Consider the following 21,992-nt stretch of genomic DNA (forward strand, 5'->3'; position numbering starts at 1 on the left):
CAAATATTTCCAAAGCAAATCCACGGGATACCCAATCTGTTCAGTAGTGATCAATGTTGTGTTCAGCTTGTTTCTAAAGTCCATGCTGCAGTATGCATGTCGCCTGCTTTGGTGGGAGGCCGATCCGTGGGGAGAGGCGGCCTCCACCCTGGCTTCCTTCTTCTGGAATTGGGCTCTCCAGAATGCTGCATAATATTGCTGGCAAGGCCTCCTCGGAGTTGTGTGCAGTGGCCGGCAGCACAACTTTGCCTTTTTTTGCTGAGTATACCTTTCCCTGTGCCATCCGTCGTGGTTTAGTCGGTTTGGCGTCATCCTCTAGGATGCCTAGAAGAAAATGAAAACCTGCCAGCTCATCCAGCCCACTATTTCCCTACATGTCACCCAGGCGTACCCAACGGGTGCGCCTCTCATACGCTCATGCCCAGTGAGCCTCCGTTTGTCCCTGCCCATCCTTGATTCCCTGGCCACCACCTTCCAGGATGACCACTCTGTCCAGCCCAGGCTCATGCCGCTCGCCTTACGGGGTCCCTTCCCCCTGGAGATGACTCTTGCTCAGTATTAATAGCCAAGGTGTTTGAAACCCTTCTTCCACACAGAGTCCAGGGTAGATGTTTCTTTTTCTCCCATCATTTCTCTTGGAAAGACTCCTGTCAGCTGTCTTAACATATATGTGGATTTAGCGTGGAGCCTGGTGGGCACTTATCCTTACAATGATTCCTTGTCCGTGTCTTACCCTTGGGTTGTTGGTAGCCTACCTAGGGAAGTGCACTGCTAGGCTTTGGCATCTTGGAACTGCGGATGATCTCTTGCGATTGTGCAAATGCTGTCTTTTGTTCTTCTGTGCAGGTTCTGGAGGCAGCGAAGGTCGTCCTGGCCAGTGGCGAGGCTCTCCCGCTGACGTTAATTGGAAAGCTCTTGAAATTCCAGCTTCTGTGCGTGAAACAGAAAGACCAGCTGAGGAGAGAGGAGGAGGCGAAGGTACAACATGGCCCTGTATGTATGAATGAGTCACTGGTTGCCAAGCTGGGCAGATTGAAGCATATGTAGAATGATAGCAGGCATGACATGCAAACATAGACTAAAACTGATGCAAGACATGGATGCCCGCACTTCTCTTCATGACATTCAAAGTGGGGTTTCGAATGGGGCCAAATGAGGCGATAACTGCTTCAAGGGTCTTCTTTAGGGTGGTGTAGTATTCTCACATATCTCTGTAGGGTAAGGCGGATCCCTGGAGAAGGCAGAAGACATTGGATGTTTAACCCTGTAAGACACCCATGGTATCAAAGGCTCGAACACAACACCAAAAGAGCAAGTTTAGAAAACCTGTATTATTTTGAGACGGGGTTGGAGACTTCCTCGCTTGCTCTATCACTAGAACGGGAGCTAGCTCGACCATTACAGAGAACAGAATAGTCCTAATCAAATTAATGAACTGAAAACAATACACCTAATACTTGCCCTAACTCTAGTACAAAAAGGTGTACTGGAAACCTGCTTAAATAATGAGGATAGTCTAACAAAAGCAGTTCGACAATGTGTCCCTCTTTTGGCTGTCTCAATCAAGCTTCTCTTAATGTTCAAAAACTAAAGTTCTGCAAATGTCTCTTTGCTTTTGAATTATGAGTAAAATGTTCCTTCTTTCTCAATTTACTCGGGTTTCCCTTCCCCAAGTTCTATTTGGCAACAGTTACTGATAGCTTTCATAGCTTCTTTCAACTCACTTGAGGTTTCCCTTCCACATGATTCCATCATGTTGCAGACCTTCGAAACCGCATAGATTTCAGTTTCCTCTATATGCCTGACCACTCTGACAGTTACTCATTTCCTCCGGTTTTGGCAATGCCTTCTGGTATTTGTATCCTTTTAATTGTACTTTCACTCGACAAGCTCCCCTCAGTCGGGCTCAAGCACCTGTGTCCCTCTTTCACACACTGATTTCTTGAGAGCTCCCCTCGATTGGACGGAAGCTCGTTACTTTGATACAGTGTCACTCGTTGGATTCTAACTTCCCATTCTGAGACTTTCGACTGTGCTGTCTTTGTTACGGCATGACCACTCCGCTACAAAATATCCACTTTGCACTTTAAACAATCTTCACTTTCACTCTACACGTGGTTGCCGGTTCACCTGCGATATGTTTTGGACACTGTTTCTTTTACGGCAAACCAACCAGGTCTCTGTTCTACTTCCCCAAAGTACTCGCCACTGGTTGCTGTTCCTCTGGTGTCATGTTTCTTTCAACTTGCTACTTGGTATTTCATTGAACCTCCCCAAACTACATCTGTTAGTGGGAGGGAAGCAGGCCTCACTTCGCAGACTTCCAAAAAGGGCACTTTCTGTTCACTTTTATCAGGCGTGGTTCTGGTTGTTCCTGCAGTTTCTCCACAGCTTGTACAGTAATTTGGAAGCGTGGTGCTGGTTCTTCTTGCAGTTTCTCCGCAGCTTGTACAGTAATTTGGAAGCGTGGTTCTTGTTCTTCCTGCAGTTTCTCTGCAGCTTGTACAGTAATTTGGAAGCGTGGTGCTGGTTCTTCTTGCAGTTTCTCCGCAGCTTGTACAGTAATTTGGAAGCGTGGTGCTGGTTGTTCCTGCAGTTTCTCCACAGCTAGTACAGTAATTTGGAAGCGTGGTGCTGGTTCTTCTTGCAGTTTCTCCGCAGCTTGTACAGTAATTTGGAAACGTGGTTCTGGATCTTCTTGCAGTTTCTCCGCAGCTTGTACAGTAATTTGGAAGCGTGGTTCTGGTTGTTCCTGCAGTTTCTCCGCAGCTTGTACAGTAATTTGGAAACGTGGTTCTGGATCTTCTTGCAGTTTCTCCGCAGCTTATACAGTAATTTGGAAGCGTGGTTCTTGTTCTTCCTGCAGTTTCTCTGCAGCTTGTACAGTAATTTGGAAGCGTGGTGCTGGTTCTTCTTGCAGTTTCTCCGCAGCTTGTACAGTAATTTCGAAGCGTGGTTCTGGTTCTTCCTGCAGTTTCTCTGCAGCTTATACAGTAATTTGGAAGCGTGGTGCTGGTTCTTCTTGCAGTTTCTCCGCAGCTTGTACAGTAATTTGGAAGCCTGGTTCTTGTTCTTCCTGCAGTTTCTCGACAGCTTGTACAGTAATTTGGAAGCGTGGTTCTGGTTCTTCTTGCAGTTTCTCGACAGCTTGTACAATAATTTGGAAGCGTGGTTCTTGTTCTTCCTGCAGTTTCTCTGCAGCTTGTACAGTAATTTGGAAGCGTGGTGCTGGTTCTTCTTGCAGTTTCTCCGCAGCTTGTACAGTAATTTCGAAGCGTGGTTCTGGTTCTTCCTGCAGTTTCTCTGCAGCTTATACAGTAATTTGGAAGCGTGGTGCTGGTTCTTCTTGCAGTTTCTCTGCAGCTTGTACAGTAATTTGGAAGCCTGGTTCTTGTTCTTCCTGCAGTTTCTCGACAGCTTGTACAGTAATTTGGAAGCGTGGTTCTGGTTCTTCCTGCAGTTTCTCGACAGCTTGTACAGTAATTTGGAAGCGTGGTTCTTGTTCTTCCTGCAGTTTCTCGACAGCTTGTACAGTAATTTGGAAGCGTGGTTCTTGTTCTTCCTGCAGTTTCTCGACAGCTTGTACAGTAATTTGGAAGCGTGGTTCTGGTTCTTCCTGCAGTTTCTCGACAGCTTGTACAGTAATTTGGAAGCGTGGTTCTTGTTCTTCCTGCAGTTTCTCGACAGCTTGTACAGTAATTTGGAAGCGTGGTTCTTGTTCTTCCTGCAGTTTCTCGACAGCTTGTACAGTAATTTGGAAGCGTGGTTCTGGTTCTTCCTGCAGTTTCCCCACAGCTTGTAAAGACCCTTTTCCTTTCAGGTTCCTTTTTCCTTACTCGCAGCAGCTCGGTCAGCCCGCTTCTGCCTTGCATCCAGCCTTGCTCAAAATGTCTCTGTACCCAGGTGTGCCTTTTATGCTCAGGTGTAGCGTTAATGAATGGCAGGGGTAGGTAGGCAAGTTTTGGTGCCTGACTCTGCCTGGCTTCATTATCGTGATAGGACCTCAGGGTGAAACTAGAGGTATTTCTTCCATGGTCTGTTTTCCTTTACTTGGGTTTATAACTTGGGTCATGGAATGAACAGCAGGGATTTCGGGAGCTGTAGTGTTTTGCAAAATCAGACTGGGAGTATAAAGAAAAATAGTCAGAGGGACGGGGAGAGGAAAGCAAGGGGTTATGGGAGTTGTAGTATTCTTGAGTAAGTATTACAGCGTTTGATGGGTTGTTGTTTGGGAAATCGGTAAAAGTATATTGTGGTAAAAGGGGGGTTTGTGTGTGTCTCCTTTTCCTCCTAGTAGATGTAAGTTTTGTGTAGGAGGAAATGGGACAAGGTTGGCAATACCCCTCAGGATAGAGCGGAGGGCGGGTGAAGGTGTAAGAGAGACACATTTCGCCCAAGGGCATTCCTCCTGCAGTACCCAAGGAACCCCGACCCAGTTGCTTCTCCCTCATTCGTTTGGCCCCAGGACCGGTGCCCAGGAGCAGGGGTCCTTGCCCGGCCACCTGAGTTTGGGATCCCCGGGAATAACCTGGGGGAAACGCACTAGGTTCTCACAACCCCGAATGCCCGCGCAGCAGTCAGAATCAAACATGAGGTTGCCAGTAAGGAAGAACTCGCCTACTTCCCGAGTACTGTGGGATCAGGGTCTCCCCAATCTTGGCTGGCAAGTCTTCCATTTAAATCGCTCTTGGTGCTATGGCACCCACAACTGAGTCTAGATTCTCCATGTTGCCATCCGACTGGAGATTGAATTACCTATATCTGCGATGTTAGACCCCATCTCCCACACGGCTAAACTCCTGCACATTGCCAAGGACCTCCCTGCCCCAATTCACGTAGCTTGCGCTATGACGGCAGCTTCAAGCCTCTCAGTTGCTCCTCTACTGCTGCTCCCGCTCGCCACCCCCTCTCCACCCTCATTAAATCATTGCAATTTAAATAGTGTTTTATTGACGTGTACTTCAAATTAATAAGAGGACAACACACGTGTATAACAATTAGAAAAATAACGTATCCCAGGTTTCTGCTAATTATTGCCTAAATGAGGGGCACTCTCCTAGATGTTGCTGCTGCAGCATAATCTATTCTTCCAAAAAGAGTCCTTTCAATTCAAAGTGTGGCAAGTGTCCATAGCTCTCTTCACTGTGAACACAGCCCTCAGGGGCGGAACAATGGAAGGGGGGTGTGAAAGAAAGGTAAAGTTAGGCAATGGAGAACATGAGGGGACTTTCCAGCTATTAAGGAAGGTTAGGTTACAAAGGATGCCTTGAAGCTATTCCTAAGCGTTACTGGGGAAGAGCAGAGAAGTAGGTAGACTAAGATGAAAGTCATGTTGCCATGTGATGTGAATAGACACTTTATTAATAGAAAATACCTGCTAAATGCAGGGACATCATTTCACCAAAATGTCAGGGGTAGTGGTGACATCACCTGACCCTTGACCTCGGATGACATCATAGGAAGTGATGCCATTTGACCCCCACCCCAAGTGACATCATGGGAAGTGATGCCACAAGGCCCCCCACCCAAGACAAAACAGGAAGTGGAATCACATAACATTGTTCCTCAGTACACTAAGGAAAATATGGTTATGATCTCACTGTAATAGAATATACATTTGTATACAAGAATGGATCACCATATGTAGCGTTAATATCAGTTTGTATAGGCCCATATTACCAAATTACTGTGAATGTAAGCAGACGTCCAACACAATAACCTGGACTGTTGTACACCCGTCGGGCTAAACTTTAAACAGAGCATCTCAAAGAGGCCGAAACTACAAAGCGCAGATATCCAGTGCCTGCCAAGTGTCTGGCCACAGACTGGAAACCGCAACTGACCAGCATAAATCCAACCAGAAGACAATCGGAGGCTGCACCACTTCATGCTTTTACACTTGGACAATACACGCAGGAATTTTCATGTCAATAGTGCACTTTGAACCACTGGACAGCAACCCGCTCCAGACAGTCACCCAGAACCTGAATATCCCAAACCATTTTCACCACGGGCACCCCACCATCCACTGCGAGTCACTAAGGGCCCTCCTTCAACAGCTTTAAATGTCTGGAACCTACTCCCGCCCTCCAACACCTTACACCTCCAATGCCTTGCTCCAACACCTACATGTTTACACAGTGCCACCCTCCAGCATGCTCCAACACCATCAACCTCAAGAAAACTAGCAACTTCAGTCTCCAGTATCCTCCTTCAACACCCCAACAGTGTATGACTCAATTACCCTCCCCAAACATCTTATATATGCAGTCCATGCATGTCCGCTCTCTTACGATACATTACATCTCAAACACTCTCTCCCAACATCTCTAAGTCACTAGTACAACATCTTAAGTCTCCAGTAGTAGTCTCCATTACATTGAGCCTCAAGCATTGTTTTTCTTTCCAAAAAGTGCACCGATATATTGCTTATTTTTCTCCCCAGTACTAACTGAGAAAACAACCTTGGACGGTGGGAGACAATTATTCACACAGACACACACTCAATTAGATGCTCTTTTATGGCCTATTTATTCACCAAAAGCATACATAAATGCATACAAATAAAAAGAATAAGATTAAATCAAAATGATTTAGAAAAATACATCACCGTTGATACAGCGTGAATTTTAGTAAAATGCGCACATAGGCGCTATGTTTTAGTCAAAATCATTACAAGCACACACCTCAAACTCAGAGCTGTGCCAGTGGTTATTAATAATTTGAAACCTTCCAGCCATCACCTTTCTGTTTTGCTTATTTGGTAGGTTACCCACAATTTCTTTTGTTATATGGGAGATAGAGGGGAAGTGTTGCAGGTCACAGGAATTGCAGTTTAAAAAAAATGTAAACAGCAGCAGCTCCATGACATCACCCATAGAAAAGGCCCATTTTATTTGGTACTGTATATGTTGCTCAATGTCAGCCTCTACCAGCTTCTAAGCACTGCAACAGAAACTGAACCCTCATTGCACTGCATCCTCTTGTTCCCAGAGCAAGTGTGTTGCCCCTGAGCTATCTGTAAGGGAGGCATGGTATCACAAGTATGACACTGACACAAAAGGTACAATTTGTAAAACCTTTATTCAATGGTCAGGGTTTGGGAAAACTCCTACTTTGCCCTATAGCTAGGATGGGAGTAGTCTCTACCATCAAATAAGAAATAAAACGGTCCTAGTTGAATCCGCCAAATCAACATGGCCTACACTAACAAAACCCAATGCCTGCCCTATCTCTTGTACAAAAAGTGTGTAAAGGAGAGCATGTATGCAAAGGAAAATCAGTGTTCGAATATAAAGAATAAATGTGGCTGAGTCATCTCTCCTCCACATGTTGGTCAGCATAGAGTAAAGTGGTCCTCGTGGACAGGATGACGCACTCTGGATCAGGTTCTCAAAACAAAGGCACTTCAAAACGTGGATCAAGACCCATCTGGCCTTCCACGTTAAAGTCTCTCTTTCCAGCTTTCAAAACACAGTTCAACAAAAAGTTCACGCCGCTCTACCTCAGTCGGTCTCGACCGTTCAAACACAACACTTGCAGTGATTCCCTTCTCCAACATTAATTCACATCCTTTAGGGGTTCCCTTCACCAAACATTATCACACTTCCGGTCTCTCTGTCAGGCTCAGACCTTTTTCTGATGACGAAGACTTTCGAATGGGCATGGCTTTTACTATAGACCGAAGCAGCACCACTTTCGACTTTCCCTTCAGCTCACACTCTAGTGTTATTTGCCCCAGTGTCGCTTGGTCTGTGTAATTCGATGTCAAAGCACAAAAGTGCAACGTACACCTTTTTTCTCCCGCCCTTTCTCTCTGGGTTCATTTTGGTCACTTTGCTTTTTATAGTTCATTCACTTTATTGCTGCATAACATAAACATTTCCAATGAGATATGTAAGGGTTAGCCTCTTTGCTCTCAGTCACCCTCTTCCTCAGCCCAGTATTTATGTAGAAGGGGGGGGGGAGTTGGGACATTGGAGAATCTAAATATATATTTCTTTTTTGCATGCTGCAACAGATGGTTTACTTCAAAGACGGAGGGCAACTTCATGTAAATTATCTCACCATGGTCTATCTACAGTGTGCCTGTGATGCAGGTCTGGCAGATCTGGGTCAGGTCACACGGTGCCCGGGCAGGATTGGTGGCAGGAGCCACTGGGGCACCCCCCTCTCATCACAGACCCAGTGGCTCACTGGATGTGCAAAACGGACTATGAGAAGCACTGATGAGATTTGCGTTCATGCTGTGCCCCTCTGAACCCAACAATTCAGGCATTCTTCACTAATGGATTGCCAACCTGTTGGTGATGGCGGCTTCATGATTATTCCCGTATCCCTGTTATTTTTCCAGCTAACAAGATCTATATTCCAGGTGAAAAAAGCTGTGGCACATTTAGCTGCATTTACAACTGCCTTATTCATGTACAACACAGATATCTGCTCTTGGCACTACCTCTTTTTCCAGTGTCCCAGGGCCACAAGGACAGGTCTAGGGGGAGCAGCTTCCACCCCTGGCAACCCCCAAATGACGTCCCTGGCCAAATGGTGTTGGTGCCTTAGCATTTGATGGCAAAACCTGGCATAAGGAGAGAGTACCCTGGTTTAAGATGCCATTGCCTAGAACAGGGGTCTGCAATCTCCCACTCCCCAGATGTTTTGCACTACAAGCCCCATGATCCCTCACCGTGGATTCTGCTGGCTGGGACTGGTAGGACTTGTACTACAAGCATCTGGAGAGCCACAGGTTGCAGACGCCAGACCTAGAAAATGGCAGGAGTACTGCTACTTAGGCATGTGATGGCAACAGCTGCCTAATGGTGAGAGTGACTGGGCATATAATGCTTACTTCTGGCTAATGCCTGCACACTAGATGAATAGCTCATAAAAAACATGCTAATTTTGAGAATGGGACAGTGCCATGTGACAGGTTTGAAACACTGGTTGGGCCGACTAGTCCCTTCATCCTTCCAAGGGTGATGAATCCAGCACCTTATGTGGATAAAAATAACACTGATTAATTCAGAGCTTGGAAGTGGGCTATCTACACAAAGCTCTTTAAAAATAATGAAATTACGGTTGTATGTTGCAACTACAAGACTAACATTTTGAAATACCTGGTAAATTGTGCAAGTTGCAGTTGTCTAATGTAAAAATCTAGCAATATGCGTGAACACCTTGCAATAATGCAAATACCTTAGTGTTTGATGACAGTCACAACATTTTGTATGTCTTAAGTCAACCTATCCTAGCAAACCCCAACAAATAATGGTAACTTGGACATGTGATCATAACACAAGGCACATTTCCGGGTTACATGGGTATTTGACCTCAATACCTACAGTAGCAACAATGAGAAGGGCCCCCCCCCTGTGCTCGCATTTCCCTCCTTTTCCCCCTGTGCATAGCTTCCTGATTCCCCTCCACCTCCCGCCTCCCAGCCCGCCCACCGTCCCTGATTGGCTCTCCACCCAGGTCATAACTGACCTCTCCGGAGCAGTCCTCTGCCTGTGCAGCCCCTGCGACGAAGGGCCCAAGGCAAAGGGTGACTCCTACAGAGGCGGCTCCATATCGTGTATGCAGGTGTCGGCAGGGGAAGCCAGCTGCCAGCCATCAACGACTAACAAAGTAGATGTGGCTGAGGCAGGGGTATAGCAATTACTCTACCCTGGAAGCTCTGCCATTTCAGAAAAATATCCAAACACTGTGCATGCTGGCCTGCGCCACATTTTAAGAAACTGTTCATGCTGATTTCTAGCAAACCCTCTCTCGCTGCGTTGATTCACACCTAGAGGTACCTACTGTGACAGTAGTGTAACTAATTACCTACCTGACTTGCCCAGATCTGCTTGTAGAAAACACCATGAGAGACAGTACTGTGTTCAATCGTTCCTGTGATAATAATGTGCCTCATTCTACCTGTCCCACACACCTAGAAACTGCTCCTGTTGGCCAGATTTGCATCTAGAAGGTACCACCTGAGATATTACTGTGTTTCATTCTCCGTAAGATATTAATGTGTTTCTCTCTGCCTGAGACATTACTGTGTTTTATTCTGCCTGCCCAACACACCTAGAAATTACCCGAGATATTACTGTGTTTTATACTGCGTCTCATCTAGAAGGTACCTCCTGAGATATTACGGTTTCATTCTCCCTTAGATATTATGATGTTTCTCTCTGCCTGAGATATTGCTGTGTCTTATTCTGACTGAGACATTACTGTGTTCTATTCTACCTGCCCCACACACCTAGAAATCGCTCCTGTTGACCAGATGCACACCTAGAAGGTACCCCGGGAGATATTACTATGTTTCATTCTCCCTGAAATATCACTGTGTTTCTCTCTGCCTGAGACATTACTGTGTTTTATTCTGCCTGCCCAACGCACCTAGAAATTACCTGATATATTACTGTGTTTTATACTGTGTCTCATCTAGAAATTACCCCCCTGAGATATTACTGTTTCATCCTCCCCAAGATATTATTGTCTCTCTGCCCAACATATTACTATGACACATATAGAAGTTAACCACTGAGATATTACTGTTTCATTTACCCTGAGATACTACTGTTTCTCTCTGCCTGCGAGATTACGGTGTCTTATTCTGACTGAGACATTACTGTGTTTTATTCTGCCCCCCATAGCTCACCCCTCGCTGTCCATGGCACGCCTTCTAGCACCCACTTTTGCGACCCACCCCTTTTATACCCCTCCTGGCAATAACCCACCCCAGCCTCTCCCCACCCCGCCCACTTCGCTCACCCCTCGCGGCCCATGGCTTGCGCTCTTGCACCCACCTTCGTGAACCCCCCATTCCTCCCCCCTCCTAATCACAACCCAAGACACCTCCCCTTGTACTTCAATACAACCTGATGCCTCCCGCCCTCCCTCCTATCCCTGCCCCGCGTCCAACTCCAAAATCAGAGGGGCCCTCTGGCATGCCAAACACCTCCCTCCTCAAATGCCAATTCCCATCACCCTTCCCCCCCTAACTCTTCAAATACCACCCTCCCTCTGACGCCTATTCAGAACACCCTGGTACCCCTCGCCCAGACACCACATCCCCCTATCAAACTCCCAAGCCAGGGGAGCCCTCTGCCGCTCCAAACAGCGTGAATCCACCTGCTATCCCATGGTCCCCCTGCACCCTCCAAGGAACACCATTCCCTCCCCTCCAATACCCACTACTGCCTTGTCCCTCCCCCTTAGCCCACCAGAGAACTCACCACCCTCTCGCCCACCCTCCCCTGCCACCCTCTTCCCCATAACCCCTTCTCGACCCCGCCAACAAACCTCCCCCTGCATAGCCCTTCCCCTCTCTGAAAGCAGCACGTCTCACCCCCGCTAGCACTGTAGCCTCATCTCCATCCCCTTCCGAACCCCCCCAGCCTTTCTCACACCCATATAGCACCAAACCCACGAAATGCAGAAAGGTGACTGGTCCACTTCCTCGACTCTCTACTCCTCACCACTTCTGCCTCAACCCATCCTCTCCCTCCCCTACCCACTCACACTCCCCCCACTTGCCCAGTTTCCACCCCGTCTCTCTTGACGTCTCTCCCTGTACTCCAGAACCCCCATCAGACTCACTTCAAAATCTAGCCGCCCAAACCACTCCTACTGATCCTCTCTCTACTTTTATTTTTTATTTGAAAAAAAACTGTTTTTTTTACGTTAAGAAAAAAACTTTTGTTTCAAAATTTCATTCCATCAATACATCAGATTATGACCAACAGTTAACATGCTATTCGCATGGCTAAGTGTCAATGGAAGCACTAGGGTCGAGGGTCCCACAATCCATCAGATTTGAAGACGTAGATAACAAAGGGGACTTCAAGAGCGCATTTAGGTAGATAACAATCGCACAGACGTGTTTGACGTTCTTGCCGGAAGAGATCATACACCACCAGGTGGTCATATCCCCATCTAGGGGTTCGAATTGCCCAAGATGTAAAATGCGTAAGTCACGAGTTGCCAAACATTCCACTATTAGATGTTTTAGTGATTCGACAGCTGTTGAGCAAAAGCGACAGTGGTTGTCTTTTATGGAGGGATCTTTTCTTTGCCATAAGATTTCTTTCGAGCTCAAGATATTTAATCGAAATCTTAGAAACTGTTCACGGTAGTAGCGAGAGTAGCAACAGACCAAGTAGGAGGGCTGTAAGTTTAGTTTTCTTTGGCCAGAACTCAGCCGGGTATTTGAGGCCATCTTATCACGTTTTACTAAGTTGATCATCCAGGCCCAAGCCTCAAATTTTCTTTTGGTGTGTTGTGGCCTGATAAACAAATCAAAATTGCTGATTGCTGCAGCATTGTCCCACAATTGTACTCTTGACTGCCATTGGTCCAAAAGACAGCTAGAGTTTGCTTCGGGGCAGATTGTAAAAATGCGGTACGCTGGCACTTTGCTTTCCGCTATCATCTTTCGCATAAGTGAAATAGATTTCCAAACCACATGACTAAACAAGGAGTTTAGTGAAAGTTCATGTTGTATAGATGTGATTGGGTCACATGGTGGCAAGTTGAGGGCACGTCTCCAAAAGCGACCCTCCAATTGGTTCCATGTTTGCTCCTCAATATGCCAGCTTGCTTCTGCACAAAAAGTAAGTATGTGAACTACTTTTTGCAGGTAGAACATTAAGGTCGGTTTTAAGGAGAATTTGCCAAAGCTTTTGTTTATTTTCCTGGCTTGGAGGGCTAATCTTGAGGACTTCAATTTCAAATCATTGACCCACTGCTGTTCGCATATTGAATTGTTGAACTGGACTCCCAGATAGCGTATGGACTTGACTGAGACCAGAGGATGACCTCCGACAGACCACCTAAAATGTCTGTCCTTCCTGCTAGTCACAGGGCCAATTGATATGATTTTAGTTTTTTCAGGATTGATTGAAAGGTCATTGATGGATAAATAGTCATTGAGACAATGCAACAGACGTTGGAGACCAATCTGAGTTTTATCAATCAAAACCAGGTCATCGGCATAGGCAATGAAGATTGCCCATGCTAACTGCACTGGTCAGTCTTGATTCTATTAAAGACAAGGAGGCGAGCATTATGCTTATCTCTTTAATTTGCCACCAACATAGCCATTCAACTTTTAATAAACTTTTACAAAAATAAATGTTTGCTTCCATGAAAAAAGAAATCTTTAGTTTTAAAGTTTAGAGTTTGTAGAGACTTTTCCCTGGTCTCCTACAAGTCCCATGAGCCTCCTGGTGCTCAGTAGTCCTTCCTCCTTCCAATCCGGAGTCTGACACCCCTATAAGGACTCTCCCCACTAGGTCCTTTCCTCTTTCTTTGCTCGCCGCAACCACTGAGTCTGTATAACTGTCCAATATCAACTTTCCCCTTGAGACAACTGGGGACGCAGTTTGCTATCCAAAAGGTCCAACGGGACAACTGATCTCGCTTCCATTAGAATCCGGCATCTTCATGCAGGCTTCTGTTCGCCTCCTACGAGAAACAGAGATATAACAATGAGGGGGGTATGCGATGTACTGATAACAGCTTTGGTATCAAATACTTTCAATAGCATAATAACTTCCTCGCATTCATCTGGGTGGGATATAATGCTCGCCTCCTTGTCTTTAATAGAATCAAAACTGACCAGTGCAGTTAGCATGGGCAATCTTCATTCTATGACAAGACCGAGGCGAGCATTATGCTTGTTCAAAGCTCTGAACCACCCTACTAGCCATCTCTGAAACTGGCTTAAAATAGAAAGTCTTAAAGGTGGATTCTGAAGACCAATCTGCTGCTTTCATGATGTCTTGCAAGGACACACCTACGGAGAAGGCTCTAGAAGCCATGGCGCCTCTAACAGAATGTGCTCCAAATATCGTTAAATCTATGCCAGCCCTTCCCTCACCCATCGAGCTATTGTCGCAGTAGCCACTGCATGGTGAGGTTTCCTGCACGCTATTAGTAATTGGGTAACGCCTTGCAGCCTAATCAGCATAGTCGCTGTCTCATAATCTTTAATGCGTTTCGCTACACATAGTTTTGAGTTTTCGGGGAAATAAGGGTAGGAGATCACTCTGGAATCTGATTTAGTCCTTTGCACTATGGTAAAGGCTATACCCTCCGGATAAAAGATCTTTCTATCTATCTCCAAGGCTTTCACGACTGAAACCCTCCTGCATGCTGTTAGGCAGAGTAACATCGCTAGCTTCCCTTGGACAGTTGGCAGTTTTCTGGCCAGCTAGAAAACAATCTGAGAACGTCACGGACGTCCCATAGAGAAGAATACTTGGGCTCTGGCGGCCTCTTCATCTTGATTCCTCTCAAAAGCCTGTGGACTGCCGGGTGTTCACCTACTGGTGCTCCTTCCACTTTCGCATGTCCTGCGGATAAAGCTGACTTATAGACTCCCAAGGTCCTGTACGCGCACCCTTCGAGAAATTTGCCTGCTAAGAAATTTAGGACGTGTACTATAGGTGCAGAAACTGGATCCAACTGTAAGGTTGAGCAGCATCTAGCCCAGGCATCCCATGCCGAACTATAGCTTCTAAAGGTGGAAGGCGCCCAGGAATCTCTGATACAGTCCGCAGCGATCTGCGAAATTCCTGGCAGTTCCCATCTCTCCATGAAATTCGGCAGGCTATGAACTGCAGGGAGCCCGTCTCTATCAAAGGATGGCTCTGGCCGGTTGGGCTGAGGAGGAGATCCGGCCGATGAGGAATCTTCCTCGGGAAATCCGAGGAAAGTTCCATCGCTACTGGGAACCAAGGCTGAGATTTCCAAAGGGGAACCACTAGAACTAGCTCTGCCTGGTCTCTGCGAACCTTCGCTAGAAGTCTCGTGATCATTATGAAGGGTGGAAACACGTAGTGCACTGCTCCCGCCCATGACTGGAGGAATGCATCTGTCCCTGCTGCCCCCGGGTCCATCCTCCAGCCGAAGTATTTGACTGTCTGAGCATTCAGTCTGGATGCGAACAGATCTGCGTGTAATGGACCCCATAATTGATCTAATTTGAGGAAAACTTGGGGAAGCAGCTTCCAGTCGCTGGAATCTGTCAGGTATCTGGAATTCCAGTCTGCTACTTCGTTTTGGGCTCCTGGAAGATAATCCGCCGCTACTGCTATCTGGTGTTGAAGGCAGTAGTGCCAGAAATCTTTCGCTAGTTCCGCTAGCATTCTCGATCTGGTACCTCCTAGTTTGTTTATGTATCGTACTGTGGAGATGTTGTCCATCCTCAGCAGCACTGAACATTTGACTCTGTCTTTGGTGAAAGACTGAACTGCAAAGGAGCCTGCTAGAAGCTCGAGACAGTTTATGTGGAGCTGTAACTCGTTCTCTGACCATCTCCCTCCTGTTTCTAATTGCCCACACCTTGCTCCCCATCCGGCTCTGCTCGCGTCGGATTCTATAGTAATATCTGGAACGTCGCCAAAGATGGCTCGACCGTTCCAGGCTTCCATGTTTTGCAGCCACCAGTGAAGCTCTGAAATTGCCTCGCTGTCTAAGGTAACTAGCTGATGATACCCTAAACCTCCTTGCAGGTGTTTGATCTTGAGTCTCTGGAGGGCTCTGTAATGTAGGGGCCCTGGGAAAATCGCTTGGACAGAAGCTGCTAGAAGTCCCACTATTCTGGCTAGATATCGTAGCGAGATGGCCTTTTTTGCTAGGACTGACTTGATCTCCTTCCTTATTGCTTTTACTTTCTGGTTCGGAAGTTCCAGAGTTGCTTTTACTGTGTTTATGGTGAAACCTAGGAATTCTACTCTTTGAAGTGGCTGTAATTGGTATCGGCGGTGGTCTTCTGCTATGGGCACTGTGAGGTATGCGTCTTTCAGATCCAGACGTGCTAACCAATCTCTCACACGCAGAAGGTCTCTGAGAAGATGGATTCCCTCCATCTTGAAGTGATTGTATTTTAACCATTCATTTAGGCTCTTTAGATTGATAACCGGGCGCACTTTTTCTTTTCTGTGCACGAGAAAAATGTTGCTTATAAACCCCGGGGAAGACTGCAACTCGCGCTCTATCGCATTTTTCTGGCGAAGCTTTACTAGCTCGTTCTGAAGAAGCGCTGCTTCCTGTGCTGTTAGGTGAATAGCTTGCGGCGCTTGGGCTTGAAAGGGGTCGCCTAGAGATTATATGCGCAAACCTGCTACGGGTGTAAAACCCAAGCATCGCTGGACAATGCGCGCCAAGCGTTCAGAAATATCAGGGTCCTGCACCCCACTTGTATAATTGGTGTACTCACCGCCAGTGGCGCCTGCCTGCTTGAAGGCTCCTCTTTGTCTGCGACCTCTTGGGAACCTCGGCCGGGAGGGGAGAAGGAATCTTGCTGTCTTCCCTCCCAATATTGTGCTCTGTTTCCTTGGGGTCTGCGATGATAGGAGTATCGACCAGACGCCCGACCCCTCTGGCGTCCGGTCCCAGCAAAAACTCGCCCCGGAAAAATTCTTTTGATGGAGTTCTGGGCCTTTTCGAGGGCTGAATACGTTCCTACAAATTGGGAGGCCTTTCGCTCCTTGGCCCGCTTCGTAAGACGATAGGTCGCTTAGCTTTGAGTCGATCTTTAAGAGCACCCCTCTTCTCCTCTCTGACGAGAGGGCGCAGTTGGCATTCCCTAGGAAGCACATTGCCCTCTGTGCCCAGTTCGCTAGGACTAGAGGATCAATGGGGGAACCCGTGTCTTTGGCTTGCTCCGCCAGGTCCATAATTTTTGCCAATGGGCCTGCTAAATCAAGGACTTTATCTTGGCACCCTCGCCAGGCTCTGTCTACACCTTTCCTGATATCTTTGGCAGACTTTGTCACGAAAGTAACCATCTTTGGGTCTAAATCTGGGGTTTCCGATAACTTATCTGGGAGATCCGGACGGGGGCATTCCGATCTCATGCGAGACCTTACTTCTCTGTCGAGCGGCTTGCGTATATGCTGTGCCATGTAAAGCGCTACCTTTGGGGAAGGAACCCACTCCTTAGATTTCGGATGCCTAATAGTATCCGAGTCTAACATATCGTTCGTGTCTTCCTCTTGATCCAGTATTACTTCATCTACTGCTGTGTGCCCTGAGGGTTCATCATCCTCTTCTGCTTCGTCATCGGGCGAGTAGCCCTGGTCTATGTCCCCGAGAATATTCACCCCTGGGCTAGGGGGTCTGGGTTGGCAATCTGTTGATTTTGCCAGGAAGGCCTTCTTCAATCTTGCGACGGGATCGTCGTCTGCCTTGTGGGGGTCTTGGTGTACCCTCCTTTCCTTGCTCGGGGGGGTCAAAGAGTCAGAGCTCTTCCGAGCCTTACACCCCTGTTCAACCCCTTTATGGGGGTGTCCAGTCGATGTGCCTTCGCCGGGGCTAAGCGCCCTCTTTTTATTGGGAGATTTCTGATCTTTTTGCAAAATCCATGCTTCCAGCATGTCTAATCTCTGGGCAATTGGTTGTACGCCCTCGGAAACAGCTACAGATAGGGTGTCCCCTAGTACTTTTTTAAAACGAGTAACAGTTCTGTTTCCTGATGAGTGGGTTCTTCCTCCCACTCTTCCTCAGAATAATCAGGAGATGTGGAGTGCTCTCCATCTTGATAATGGGCCATAACTTCCTTGAGTTAGCAAAGCTAACGTACCTTACATTCGACTGAATGAGGCCCACTAAAAGAGGCAACTCAATGTGAAGGCCTTCTGGAGACACGTGCTGCTGTAAAGACAATTTCTTTTTATTTTATTTAATATATTTGCCTCTCAATGCAGACGCTCTCCGTATCAGGGATCCAGTCTAATTCGTTTTTTTTTTTTTTTGTAGAAAAGCAGATAGGGCACAGATAACACGCAGCACTCCCTTCTCGTACGCGATGAAAGGAAAATGCTGGAAGGGATTGGGGAACGACGGGAAGGCTTACAACTTCCCACTCCTTCAGGGTCCTAACGCACGCCTGCCATGCGATGCCTTGAGGAGCGGGCCGGATGCCTAACACGGGCGAGAGCGCCTGCGGCTCCGGCTCCACCTCCTCAGCTCTCGAACTAACTGGAACGCGGATGACAACGCGGGTCAGCTGAACCGCATGAGAGTGAACTGAAGCGCACGCGGAGCGCCGCTCGCTTACAAGGTAATAATCGAAGTTTACTTAAGTATAAATATCTACATTTTTTTTCTTTTGTTTTTTTTTAATAAATATGCGCTGCGCTCACGTTATGTATAGATAACTTTCCTATTCATGAAAGGAAAATACCCTAAAAGTATGTTCATACTGAGAGAAAATAAATCACTTATCTCCGTATGCTGGCAGTAAAAAGAAAGAGGAAAGGACCTAGTGGGGAGAGTCCTTATAGGGGTGTCAGACTCCGGATTGGTGGAGGAAGAACTACTGAGCACCAGGGGGCTCATGGGACTTGTAGGAGACCAGGGAAGAGTCTCTACAAACTCTAAACTTTAAAACTAAAGATTTCTTTTTTCATGGAAGCAAAGAAACATTTATTTTTGTAAAAGTTTATTAAACGTTGAATGGCTGTGTTGCTGGCACATTAAAGAGATAAGCATAATGCTCGCCTCCGCCTTGTCATAGAATGTATCTTACGGGAGTCTGATTTATTTTAGGCGGCTAGCTATGCGCTTCGGCAAGATGAATAGGTAGGTCTGCCAAGAAAAGTTTGAACAAGTCGGCAGCAAGGGGGCACCCTTGCTTGACTCCTCTTGCTGTAGGAATGGTGGCTGTTAGGTCTCCATTTTTATTGAGGCACATATTTGTGTGGAGAGCGATTATTAGATTTAGAATATTGGCTGGGCAATTCCATTTGATCAGTTTTGACCAGAGTAAGTCACGGTTGATGCCATCGAAGGCTTGTTTTATATCGATGAAGGCTAAGTGGAGTTTAGATCTGGCTTTCAGAGATTTCAGTTTCAAAATTGTTAGGATTGAAAGATTTACGTCAACTCCTACCTCTTTTGTGAAGCCAGTTTGCCGTTCATCGAGAATTCCAGCCTCATGGGCCCAATTCACCAAATTTGATCTTAGATTGGAGCCAAAGAGTTTGCCAATAGAGTCAAGAAGGGCGATGGGGCGATAATTCCCTGGAATATCCCAGCCCCCCTTCTTATGAATCGGGACCACTATAGCTGTTTGCCATGACTCTGGAATTTTGCTAGAGGTGGCAATTTTCTTGACGAGGCATTCGATGAAAGGAGCCCAAGTTAGAAGATTTTTTTTTTTTAGCATCGCATTGCTAATCATGTCAGGGCCGGCAGCACGAGAATTTTTTAGCAGCGTGATTGCTCGAATTATGTCGACCTATGACATCATCACATTCCAGGACACAGATTCTTCTTTTCGGTGTAAAGCAGACTTTGGGAATAGGCTGTTAAACACCTCAAAAAAGTGTTTACAACAAATGTCTCCAAAGATGGTGTTCTGGGTCGAATTTAGACTGTTCACATGGCACATATTCAAGATTTTGCAAATGTCCCGGGTTTTTTTTGTTAACAAGAGCGTCATCATTAATTCTGCACGATCTTGCTCAACAATGATTTTATGAGATGTTAACCAGCTCCTGTAAAAGCGCTCTTCGAGTCTTGACTTCCATTTGCATTAGGCTTCTTGAAGTATAGATCCTCTCTCTACTCTACTCTGACACCTCCCACCCCCTCAGCGCTCCCCACACCTCTCACATATCCACCTCCGCCCACCTACTCTTACCAGCCCCCATCGACATATCCCATTCTCCCATCTCTCAAAATCCACTGACACCCTGCCCCCCCAAACCCACCTCAACTTGTCTCAGCGATCCTGAATATTCCACCTCCCCTCCAAGCTCCCACGCTCCTCATGCTCTGACTGCATTGTCCTCCACTAAGACCTCACCTCCTCACAAAGGGAACTGCATGCTTTTTAATGCCTGCTCTGTAACAAGAAACGGACACAGCATCTTTGACCTCCTGTCCTCTGACAAGCCTGACCTCGTCTTCATCACCGAAACCTGGTTCTCTGATGACTTTGCCCCTATTACCCAAATCATCCTAAGAATCCCCAAATCGGGCACCAACACCCACCCTGACCTCAAAGCCTATCTTCCAGATATTGATTGATGGATGACAATAGACCACCTCCTCTTGAACCCAACTAAAACTGAAATCATGGTGTGCAGCAACTCGGCCCTTCTACCTCATCTGCTCCCATGGCCCACGTCACTCAGCCCACCTGCTCCCCCCTCACCCCGACACAGTAAAAAACCTAGGCTGCACTATGGACTCAGGCCTAACCCTCGCCGGTCAGATCAACAACATGTCAACATGCTGTCACTATCACCTCAAACTTCTCAGACGTATCTTTCCTTACCTCTCTTTCCCGAACAGACTTGCCGCAGTTATGTCTCTTGTGATGTCGAGACTGGACTATGCCAACTCCCTATACCTAGGAGCCCCAGCATACCAACTCAACAAACCCCAAAGAACCCAAAACGCTGCTGCAAAACTATTCCTTGCCCTAGGTCCTAGAGACCACATCTCGCCAGCTCTCCGAACCCTCCACTGGCTCCCGGTCGGACGAAGGACCACTTTCAAGACCCTATGCATCACTTACCGAGCTGTGCACAAGTCTGGCCCATTATACCTACAAGAGAAGTTAAAACCTTGCCTCCCATTTCGCACCCTAAGATCAAGCACCGCCCTCATTCTTGTAATTCCAGCTGCTAACTTGCCAGGATTGGAGGGTCTGCCTTCTCAACCTTGGCCCCAACTCTGTTGAATTCGCTTCCCCCTCATATTCGTCACACCCAAGACTATACGACGTTCTGCAAAGCTCTAAAGACATGGCTCTTTCCATAATACCAACCACAATCATTCTCTAGCGACTAACCTAGCATCCGACAACTAATTGCCTCGACGTGATCGCGAGTAATGTAGCTAATGAATACTCCTAGTGATTTGCTACAAACGGCCCACGCTGGGAATCTAGAATATCGATCTCCTTAGATTCTAACTCCACCAAACACTCCTTCTGCATACCACTATGCTTACTCTCTGCTCTACACCATCACACAATTAGAGTGTAGCTATACCCTTCGATCAATTTGGCCTAGCTGCTCACATACGAACACTACCCCATTAAAAACTCATCACTCTAATAAAACGCAGTTATAACCCATGACAAGCTGGCCTAGCTGCCCTCATAAGCGTCCTTCAGGCCTAACGCAGCCAGAACCAGTCTGCATGGCCACCCGCCAGACTGCACACATTCAACTGATGTCGAAAGCACCACACCTAATGCTAGGATGCAGCTACCATCAGGCAATTACATCTGCTGCACACATAACTGGTGCACCCATGCACCCTTCTACACCTTCCTCTCTCAACTGATCTGGACTACGGTCCCGAGGACGTTCAACCTGCCAGCGCTTTGAGGTCATACCAATGATATATAGAGTGCTACATAAATGCCAAATAACATAACACAACCAAGGAATTGCTCCTGTACACACAATAGCAAACAAAGGCAGCTATCGCCTTGTGTATAAACTTCTGGGCAGTAAAACCTCCCTCTGATCTAAACCATTACATGGCTCTTGAATCTGTCCTTGCTCTTTGTGTCCTTTTTTTGCCTGATGGAATTTCCTGACAGACTTGTGAAAGGAAGCGCCCCCAATTTCAGCACGATCCTCCCCGCAATGAGAGACAATAAAGGACTCTCCCGTAGTGGGAATAAGGCCAAGACAGAGTGCGGGTGAGCGTAAGTGGGAGTTTATCCAAGAATAGGGCATGCAAAGAACTCTGCAACCTCCGAGAGCGCTCTGTCTGACAATAGCAAAGACAGGCGTATTTCTAATACAAAAAACGTCATCAGCACCTACACACTATAGGGGGCACAAGTTAATTGGGATTGGGTGGCGTCGACTAACTATAGGTGTTGCTGCAGCGTGGTTGGTCTTGGCGTGAAGACGTCACTGGTCAGCCTCGTGGGTTGGGTTGGGCCTGGCAGGCCAGCTTGAGGTCATCCGCGCGGTGTTGGTATGCTGGGGCAGCCTGTGACAATGACGAATACCTTTCCT

The 21,992-nt window shown here is 46.9% G+C and overlaps 1 protein-coding gene across 3 annotated transcripts in view; it reads left to right on the forward strand.

Moving 5' to 3' along the window:
* The window catches only part of SPAG17 (sperm associated antigen 17), a 1,712,709-nt gene that overhangs the window by 351,744 nt on the left and 1,338,973 nt on the right, over positions 1-21,992 (forward strand). For all 3 annotated transcript variants that reach the window (XM_069635754.1, XM_069635756.1, XM_069635755.1), the window contains exon 4: positions 847-978. In XM_069635754.1, coding sequence (XP_069491855.1) covers positions 847-978 — 132 coding nt within the window. The remainder of the gene's footprint in view (positions 1-846; positions 979-21,992) is intronic.

The sequence above is a fragment of the Ambystoma mexicanum genome, chromosome 7p, assembly GCF_040938575.1.
Source record: "Ambystoma mexicanum isolate Mex_15411 chromosome 7p, UKY_AmexF1_1, whole genome shotgun sequence".
Classification (NCBI taxonomy): domain Eukaryota; kingdom Metazoa; phylum Chordata; class Amphibia; order Caudata; family Ambystomatidae; genus Ambystoma; species Ambystoma mexicanum.